Raw genomic sequence first — 10,204 nt, 5'->3', positions numbered from 1 at the left:
GCCCAGCAGGCCCAGCAGCCCTGGGGCGGATGGCTCGGGCCGCTCGGCTCCGCGGCGCCGCACCGCGCGCCCTCCTGCTTCCTTTGCTCCTGCTGCTCTGGCCGCCGCCGCTGCTAGCGTGGGCCCCGCGGCCGCCGGTGAGTGCCCGCCGCCGGCCGGCCGCTCCTGGCCAGGGGGTGCCGGGCACGCGGGCTGGGCCCCCCGAGACGAGCTGGACCCACGGGGCGCCCAGGTGACCCTGGAGCCGCCCGTTATCCAAAACCTCTCCCGGGTCCCTGTTGTGGGCGTGATAGATAGTGAGCTGCCTGTCCCCGGAGGTGTGCAAGGGGAGCCTGCATGGGGATCGCCCGGGGTTGGTGAGGCGGGACTCGGCGCTGGACACACGCCCCCTATCAGCGTGGGAACCCGCTCCGCTGCGCCCCAGCCGCAGATGTTGGGGTGTGCCGAGGGCAGGAGCAGAGGGAGTGGTGACAGGGCCCTCTATCAGGGACAAAGCAGAGCAGGTCTCAGGCTGGTGTCAGCCGCTAGGCGTGTGGCCTTCGTGGGCACACCACCAGGTGTGCAGTGGGCTGGAGGGTTCGGGAAGAGCTGGGGAGGCCGGCAGCTGGGCTGGGGGAAATGGTGTCTGAGCCCAGGCACCTGCCAGTGGCAAGTTTGGGAGGCTTGGAGCCAGGACAGCAGGAGCTGAGAGCTAGTGTGTGTGTATGTGTGACTGTGAGAAAGTGAGAACGGAGGGGGGGCCAAGGGTGGAGCATTGAGAACCTCAGAGAGCAAAGGGGTGGGAGAGCAAAGGAAGGGGGAAGAATGTGTGAGCTAAAGAAGCGAGTTCGAGTTCATGTGAGAGAGGAGAAGAGGAGGGCCAGTCGTGGTGGTGGTGGTGGTGGTGGTGGTGGTGGTGTGACAGCCTGCATGTGGCCAGAAAGCTGCATGCGCCCCTCAAGCTGGGGCTTTGAGGGACTAGTAACAGGGTGGCCAGGCAGAGCCTGGAGTCAGAGCCTGGGCAACTGCAGACGGTGGGCCCCTGAGAGCCCACCCCACCGCTACTGGCAGCTGAGCCACCCAGTGAGCTCAGGCAGGTATGAAACCCTTGGGAGGTGTGATAAGCAGGAGTGTGGTCTGGTGAGGAGGGAGGTCTGACGGGGCTGGGCCCCTCTGTCCAGCCGCCCCAGCTCTGCCCTGGCCAGCCTCGCCCTCACCGGCTGTGGGAGCAAGAGGAGATAGGATGGGTGGGGTAGGGTGAGTGTGAGGCACCTCAGTCTGGAAGCTTTGCCTCTTCCCCAGCCCCTCCCAGTCCCCTCGATTTGGGGGCAGTCGAACCCGCGGGTTCAGAAATGGGAGAGATCTGGGTTTGAACCATGTGAAATGGGAGAGATCTGGGTTTGAACCATGTGAAATGGGAGAGATCTGGGTTTGAACCATGTGAAATGGGAGAGATCTGGGTTTGAACCAGGTGACCTTAGGTGAGCCCTCTGGTGCCTCTGAGCCTCACCCTCTTGGTCTTGTCGGAAAGGGGTGGGAGGTAACAGTGCCCACTGCTGGGCGTTGAGGATTATTGCATGAGGTAATTTGGGGAGTGGGACAGCCAGGCACACAGAGACATTCCGTCACCTGCAGCCGCCCCGTTGATATGGATGCAGGGTCAGTTGGGGCCAGGTCTGAGCTGGGCTGTTGTCTGTCACTGCAGATATGCAGAGAGCATCTGGGGTCGCCCTGATGTGTTTATCCCCGGGCTGCTGTTGGCAGGGCCAGGAAAGCTATGTAAATATTTATCCATCGCAGTTCAGCCGCTTTCAGGGTTGATGAAAGCCCCGAAGCCCCTGGGACCAGCTGGGGAGGGGTGAGAGGGGGAGATGAGCATCGGGGAGAAGACGGACCTGCCTGCCGACTTGGCTGTGTGACTTGGCCAGGTTGCTTGGCCTCTCTGAGCCTCAGAGGGGCTTGATGCTAAATAGAATGGCATGACGATGCTCCCCTGTCCTCCTCACAGCCTCCTGTCAGGGTCACCTCCTGCCAACAGCAGAAGGCAGCGCTACGATTAATGATCTCTATTGGACCAAGAGCAAACTAAGGCCCACAGAGGGGCCCAGCTAGTCTGGCTTTCCCCAGCAGGCTCCTAGTCTGGGGTCCTCCTTTATCTCCCCTCTACCGGATGCCTCCCATTTTCCTGATTGGAAGTTGTCCCAGAGGCTGACCTTGAGCCTCTAGCTCAGCCAAGAGATTGAGTCAGCCGAGAAATTCCTCGAGGATGTTGGAGGCTGCGATTTAGTGCCGGCCAGAGGACGGGGTGAGCGAGCTGGGTTCCCAGCACACAGGCTGGCCAAGGGAGGATCCTGGTGCAGGAGGAGGGAGCGCACCAGGAGAAGAAACACTTCTCAGCAACGTGGGTTTTGGAGACAGGCCGAGAGCTAAGGGGGTGCGAGGAGAGCTCTGGTGGGGGGGGAGCGTGAGTGTGGATCTAGGACCAGCTCTGGCCCCACTTGCTGTGTGACCCTGGGTAAAGTCCTTGACCTCTATGGGCTCTGGAAAATGCTTGCTCCCTGACCCCCAGGGCCCACCACCCAGCTCACTGAATCCCAGCAGCCTTGGGAGGGCCAGCATACCCATCTGAGGAATCAGTGGGCTGCCTGGTGCCAGGCCTTCCAGCTCAGCCACGTGGCCCCAGGCCAGGAGGGACTCAGAAAGACGGAGTGTGGGAGGTCACCGGGGCAGGGAGCATGTGTCCCATCCCAGGAATGGGGAAAAAGAAGCCAAGAGCTCTTAAGTGATGGGCTTCCCCCAAAAGATCCTACTGGCTGGAGGCCTTCTTTCTAGTGCCTTCTGCTCACTCTCTTCCCAAGACCCAGGAGGGTGGCACAGACAGGGAGCAAGAGGCCTTTGCTTGTGGGGAGACCCTGCAGGAGTCACTCTTCTTCTCTGGGTTTGCAAGCTCCCTTCTGACTGCAACTCCTGTTTTTACGATGTAAAGTCTGGAGACTTTGGGGGGCTGATGCCAGGGGGGTGGCGGGAGCGCTAGGGAATTGGGTGACAGCGGAGTCCCAGGTGTTGGACAGGGGGGCTCACAGGGGCAAGGGGCAGGGCCGGGAAAGAGGCTCTGCCAGATGCTGCAGCAGGCATTACCGAAGGAGGGCATGCGGCCCGTTGCCATGGCACTATTCCCACTTGATAGCTGGGGAAATCAAGGCTACGAGAGGACAGTGACTTGCCCAGGGCCACTCTATGCGGTGGCATAGAACTGGGTCTTCTGAATCTCAGTCTGTGGCTCTTTCTACTGCACGGAGAGTACCATGATCCAGGTCTCTGGGGGTGGACTTGGTGCCTTGTGGGGGCAGGAGAGGAAGGGATGGTGTGTGTGTCCGTTCCCCACCCTCCCTCCATGGCTGGCTGCTCCAGGCCACACTGGGAGCTGAGAGAGAGGAGGAGAGATTTCTGCCCAGGGGCATCAACAGAGCCGGCCACTCCCTTCCCAGAGAGGGTCCTGTACCCCTGCCCCTGGGTGGGGGAGGAAACTGTATCCTGATGGTCAGGGGGGGTGTGGGGAGTGGAAGGGGCAGCCCTCATGGCTGGTCACACAAGCCTGGGCTCCACATCCTCAGTGTGAGACCTGGCACATGTGTCACCCCCACCTTATGGGAGGAGCGGGGAGGTCCACTGAGCCCGCCTGCAAAGTGCCTGGGAAGTCGCAGGTGCTTAATATGTTCCCATCCCTTCTCTTCTTCACCAAGGTGAGGCCAGCTGGGGTCCCTCCTCCAGGAGAAGGGGGACTCCAGCCCAAAGAGCAGAGCAGAGGTAGCAGGTAGGGCGGGCTGCGGCACCGACAGCCTGCCATCTGCCAGCTGTTACTTGGGCAAATTGCTTCACGTCTTTGGGCTCCATTTCCTCGTCTGAGAAATGGGCATGATGAAGGTGGAGTTGGTGAGAGGTCCCATCAGGGGCTAAGAGCATGTCCGTGGAGTGATGGGCAGGGTCCTGGCCTTGATACAGGGGAACTGCAACAGTGATGAGTACTTAACAGCACAGCCCAGTACCCAACTGTTCAATAAGCAAGCTCAGACCGAGGGAAAACCGGTTCTGGGCCCCACATGCCAAGTAGCTCCATAGCCGCCTCGGGGTTCAGAAGACCCCTTCATAGCGGGGTATTCTGGGGGGTTGAGTCCGGTGGCTCTGGGGGGTTGAGTTGTTGGTGGCTCCATAATTGGGAGCTTGAGGGAGGGGGGCGAGGAGGCTGATCAGGAGCCCGGGGCCTGGGAGAGCTGCCAGAGGCTGAGGCCGAGGCCAAGGCTGAGGGTGGGGCCTGGGTGGCCCGGCTCCCACCCCAAATATGGCCGTGGGGAGGCCACCGCTGCCCAGACCAGGCCAGCGCTGAGTCTCAGCGAACTGCGCCACATGCCTCTCCTCCAGCCTTGCACATCGTCCGCAGCCAGCCTTGGCCTCGGCCGGGTCTTCAGAGTCCTCACCTGGCCCTGCCACGCCCTGGCTGGAGGATTTCGCAGGGTCTCCCAGCCTTTCTGAGCTTCTGCTTTTTTCATGAACTAGAACTCTTTTAGGAAGCTTGGGACTTTCAGAGGATGGCAGCTCCAGGTCAGAATCACTTGGCACCTGGGACTCTTGCTAGGGCTGGGCAGCAGGTAACTGCTCCCTACCACACACACACACACACACACACTCAGGCATGGAGGGGGCTGGCAGACCACATCTAGCCCTGCCGTGTGCACCCAGCCCTGGTAAAGTGTGAGCAAAACTGCCCTCAGAAATCAGACCCATTTTCCAGACTAGGTGCCCTTACTGGGTACCTGGCCCCAGCCAATGTGCTTTAAATGCATTACCGTGGCTCATCCTCAGATCAACACTATGGGGAGGAATTAGCCCCATTTGTCAGGTAAGCAAATGGAGGCAGACTGCAGCCCCTCCACACTGAAGAGTGTCTGCGGTGGGAGTCCTGGGCAGGGGTAGCTTACATGACATGGGAGCTGGGGACTGGAAGGGAGGGGACTCAGGAAGAAAGGGAGGTAGATGGTATTTGCTGGGGCGGGTGGGGGGGACTGGTGGGGGAAGCAGGAGGCGCTGCCTGGCCTCTCAGAAGCTCCGTGGGGTCCATTCCTGGGTGTGTGTGGAGAGTATAGTGTCTGTGCCCCCACTCAGACCTCATCAGCCCAAATGGCCAGAGCAGGTGACAGGCAGCCCTGGGCCCTTCCAGGCGGAGTGGCAGGCAGGAGGAGGCCTTGCAACAAGCCATCAGGAAACCAGTCAGCTCATGCCAAAGGCCGGCAGTGTGACCGGAGCGCGCCTTCTCTTGCCCTCGGCTTGCCCCGAGACACAGCGGGCTGGGGCTGAGCTTGGCTGCTGACAGCCCGCAGCCCTCACAGTGAGCCATGAGGAGTAGAGGCCTGACCTGCCCCCCCCCCATCCTCTCTCCTGCCCAGGACACCCACCGCCGCCACCTGGTGAGGAGGGGGCCACAGGCCTGGCATGAAGCTCCTCCAAGCAGCCTGGCACCTGCCCCTGCTGCACAGGAGGCTCCTGGTCCTGCCGGGGGCCCCAGACCACCCCGCTGCGGCGTGCCTGACCCACCTGATGGGCTGAATGCCCGCAACAGACAAAAGCGGTTCGTGCTGTCGGGTGGGCGCTGGGAGAAGACTGACCTCACCTACAGGTAGGGCCCTCCGCCATGAGCAAACTCTAGAACACTGTGTGTCCGTGTGCGCCCCGCCACCCTTACACCTGCTTCTTGAGACGCGTCAGATCTCCATGGTTCACAAACCTATGTGTCCACTGGCCCCTGAGCCATCCATGGGCAACACTCCTGAACCCCAACTTAGATTGTACACACAGACAGCACCCCTCCACACATACGCCCTCCCATGGCAGAGGGACAGTGCCTCCGTCAGCCCATGCCTGGCCGCCCCACAGACCTGCTGGCACACAGCTCTCTGTCATGCAGGCAGCTTCTATGGGCACCTACTAAGGACCAGGCCCTAGGACTCCATGGGGAATGAGGCAGCCACTACCTGTCCTCTTTGGGGAGCTGGGTGTTGACCTTGTCGTTGTTCTAATCCAGCATCCTTATTCAGGATCCATGCAGGTGGGGAACAGGGGTGAGGGGACAGGTAATAAATAGCTCAGGTGACCTGAGGCCCCTGATGCAGAAGCTGAAACTTCTACTCGTGCAGATGGGGACTTGTCTGGGGAGAGAAGGCACATGAAGACTATTGTGGCATCAGATGGCTCGGGAGCTGAGACTGCTGGGGGCCGCAGAAATGTCTTGGGTGGGAACTGGGAACTGAGAGGGGGCAGGTCAAAGGGTCATGTTCTCCCCACAGTGAGCGGTCCAGTCAGGTCTATAAGGTGGGTCTTGGGGCTCCTGGTCCGGTGTTCTTCCCACTGAATGCGGACACCTGGGTGCACCCACATCAGTGCACCACACCTGAGGCTCACCTGGCCTGTGTCCTGCGTGCCTGCCACCCCCCACTGAGCGACCCTGGCCCAGTAGCCATCAGGGGCTGACCCTGCCCTGAGTGAGGCCCAGGCTCCCTCTCCTCCCCCCCAGGATCCTTCGGTACCCATGGCAGCTGGTGCGGGAGCAGGTGCAGCGGACGATGGCGGAGGCCCTGAAGTTGTGGAGCGAGGTGACACCACTCACTTTTACTGAAGTGCATGAGGGCCGCGCTGACATCATGATTGACTTCACCAGGTAAACCGGTGGCCTGGAACCTCTCTGGGGACAGCCCCAGCTGTCAGCAGCTGCTGACTCTGCACTCCCCTCTCCCCCCGCAGGTACTGGCATGGGGACGACCTGCCATTTGATGGCCCTGGGGGTGTCCTGGCCCATGCCTTCTTCCCAAAGACCAACCGAGAAGGGGATGTCCACTTCGACTATGATGAGACCTGGACTATTGGGGACGACCAGGGTATGGCCTGGGGACCGTTTTCCAGAATGGGCCGCTGAAGATCAGGGAGAACGGGAACTTTCCGAGTCCCTGAGCTGGGGTGTCTGCTGCAGGGGGCCATTTCCCTTTTCTAGGCACAGACCTCCTGCTTGTGGCAGCCCATGAATTTGGCCATATACTCGGGTTACAGCACACGACAGCTGCCAAGGCCCTTATGGCCCCTTTCTACACCTTCGGCTACCCACCGAGCCTCAGCCCAGATGACCGCAGGGGCATCCAGCACCTGTATGGCCGGCCCCGGCCAGCCCCCAGCCCCAGGCCTCCAACTCTGGGCCCCCAGGCTGGGGTGGACACCAACGAGATTGCACCACTGGAGGTGAGGTGCCGGAGGGTGGGAAGACAGGAGGTGAGGCCCTGCACCAGCTCTTCCACCCCCTGGTCTCTATGGCTCCAATGTGGACTCTTTCCTGGCCCTCTCCCCCCAACCGCCAGCCGGAAGCGCCACCAGACGCCTGCGAGGTCTCCTTTGACGCGGTAGCCACCATCCGTGGTGAGCTCTTCTTCTTCAAGGCAGGCTTTGTGTGGCGGCTGCGCGGGGGCCAGCTGCAGCCTGGCTACCCTGCGCTGGCCTCGCGCCACTGGCGGGGACTGCCCAACCCCGTGGACGCAGCCTTTGAGGATGCCCAGGGCCACATCTGGTTCTTCCAGGGTGAGTGGGGGCTATGCTCAGATTTCCAAGAGCCGGGGGTGCCATAGCCAGGGGTTGGGACAGATGGACAAATATGATGGGCAGGTGCTCTGAATCCTCAGGGTCAAGGGAGAGCGAGGCTCACTGCTCTGGACACAGCTGGGAGCCTCCCGGAGGCGGTGGCTCTCAAGGTGGGCGTAGAATAGAAGGCATTGCACAGTGGGCCACGCATTGGCCTCCAGCTCAGAGGTAGGGAAATGATTCACCTCAAGGCACAGCTTGGAAAAGGTAAAGCAGGGATTTGATCTAGGTCTGGCGACCCCGGAGCCTGTGCTGTTAACTCTCAACCGGCAGGGAGCCTGGAGCATTCCAGGTGGCAGGGACTTGATAAACAAAGGCCCAGCCAGGACCTGCCGGGACAGAGCTAAGGCCCAGGGGGTGGTGAGCAGTCAGATGCCGGGGAAGGAACGGGAGCCCGGGCACCTCTCTGCTACTTAGAATAACCTTTCTCACGTGGTGCGTCCCAGCGCCTGCCCCACCCCAGCTTATTCCTGCCGATGCCAACTCCCCCTGCACCGAGGGTGCCAAGCAGGACAAGGAAACAGGCTGGGGAAGTCTGTGGCGGTGGTGGCCGCTGGGCAGGCCCACGACGGCTGCAGTGTGGCAGCTGCGCGGCCCCATCGCAGCCTCCCTTCCCCGCAGGGTCTCAGTACTGGATGTACGACGGTGAGAAGCCAGTTGTAGGCCCTGCACCCCTCTCTGAGCTGGGCCTGCTGTGGTCCCCGGTCCACGCAGCCTTGGTCTGGGGCTCTGGGAAGAACAAGATCTACTTCTTCCGAAACGGATACTACTGGCGCTTCCACTCCGGCACCCGCCGCGTGAACAGCCAAGCGCCCCGCCGGGCCACGGACTGGCGAGGCGTGCCCTCTGAGGTCGATGCCGCCTTCCAGGATGCGGACGGTGCGTTGGCGATGGGGTGGCTGGGGGAAGCGGTGCAGCAGCTGCAGCAGTTTTTCATCACAGGGCCTTTGTCCAGCACTCTCCCCAGCAAGCCCCCTTCTCGTGCCTGGGCAGTGCTACACCACGAGGTTGCAGATTAGACTGAGAGTCAGAGAGGTGCAAGGACTTGCCCGGGTCCCTTGGTCACGGCTGGTAATAATGACCATCGCACACTGGTGACGCTCCGGACACCTCAGCTCCCTAAATGTCTCGCGCAATTCTCGGGGGCTGTACCTGTTAGGAACCCAGTTTCCAGAGGAGCAAACAGAGGTTCGGGTGATGCGGTTCCCTAACTGAGGCCACCCAGGTGGACGGTGGGTAGCTAGGATCACCGCCCAGGCAGGCCCTGCTCCCAACCATTGAGCCATCTGGCCTCTTGCCATCTCCAAGGACTAGGTTGGGGACTCACAGTCCAGTGCTCTCTCTCGTGCTCTCCCACACTGGGACCTGTTGGGAGAACTCTCTCTCTCGGTGGCCTCGGACTCTAGGTTGCCTATTGCACCCACAGGACTCAAGATAGCCATATGTATCCGGCTGGTGGGTGTAGTGATATGGAAGGCTAGTGAGGGGAGTGGGCCTTGCTTTCCTGGCAGATAGGAACTGGGACTCCAAAGCACCCCCATCTGTCAGGCTGACGGGCTCCCCCAAAGGAAAAGAGGTTCTGGAGACCTGCAGGTTTCAAGGGACTCGGCAGTGGCCAAGGCCTGCCCACCGGGACCTCCCCCTGTGCCCATCCCGTGGCTCAGCCTGATGTCCACTCGCCCAGGCCTGACCCTCCTTTCTCCCCAGGTTATGCCTACTTCCTGCGCGGCCGCCTCTACTGGAAGTTTGACCCTGTGAAGGTGAAGGTCCTGGAGGGCTTTCCCCGTCGCGTGGGCCCCGATTTCTTCGGCTGTGCAGAACCTGCCAACACCTTCCACTAACTCTGGCGTGGATGCCCTCAGGGCCCCTGACCCTTGCCCAGCCACGGACTTCCCCTAGAGACCTGTGGCCGTCTTTGTGACTGTGGGCATCAGGCATGAGACAGAGCCTGTGTCTCGTCAGACATGACAACTGCAGACAAGGCCACGCGGGTCGTGGTCACCTGCCAGCAACGGTCTCAGACTGGGCAGGGAGGCTTTGGCATTACAGGTGGGGGTGGCATTGGGCCTGCGCTACCCCACCTGTGCAGGTCACCGTCGAACCTCAGGGAGCTGTCCTCGCTCTCTATCCCTGTCCCTCAGGAAAGGACCTCCGTAGGTTTGCGGGAGCTGGAGCCCTTGCTCTGTCCCTGCTTCGAGGTTCCTGCAGGGGTGCTAGCACATGGATCCTGGGGCCCCATGGCCTTCTGCCCTTTCCTGAGACGTCAGCTTGGAACTGGCTGCCTTCCAGTTGGTGATCCTGGAGATCTGTTCCCCCGAGATCCGGGCCAGAAGGTCCAGAGTCAGCCGGGGAGCGGGGTGCTTCCTGCTGGAGACCCAGGGCTCTGAAGGCCCCAACATACCTCAATCCTCTCCTGGGCCAGACCCTCCCCATCCCCCTCATCCTAGCACTGAGACCTTCCAAAGCCATGTAAATATGTGTACAAAGCCTTTTTTTTTTTTAATTGAGGTTTCTCATTAAACATGGTCATGATAATTTCCTACCTGCTTGC

At 61.1% G+C, this 10,204-nt stretch overlaps 1 protein-coding gene across 1 annotated transcript; it reads left to right on the top strand.

The window, feature by feature from the left end:
- On the top strand, positions 1-10,195 carry MMP11 (matrix metallopeptidase 11). The gene is made up of 8 exons (XM_059676707.1): positions 1-137; positions 5,421-5,650; positions 6,545-6,688; positions 6,772-6,905; positions 7,019-7,260; positions 7,377-7,593; positions 8,275-8,532; positions 9,361-10,195. The coding sequence occupies exons 1-8, from the start codon at positions 30-32 to the stop codon at positions 9,492-9,494; spliced, it is 1,467 nt and encodes a 488-aa protein (XP_059532690.1). The 5' UTR covers positions 1-29; the 3' UTR covers positions 9,495-10,195.
- The last annotated feature ends 9 nt before the right edge of the window (positions 10,196-10,204 follow it).

This window comes from Myotis daubentonii, chromosome 19 (genome assembly GCF_963259705.1).
Source record: "Myotis daubentonii chromosome 19, mMyoDau2.1, whole genome shotgun sequence".
Lineage (NCBI taxonomy): Eukaryota > Metazoa > Chordata > Mammalia > Chiroptera > Vespertilionidae > Myotis > Myotis daubentonii.
Note: the sequence above shows the minus strand (reverse complement) of the source record. Positions and strands in the feature narration are given on the sequence as shown.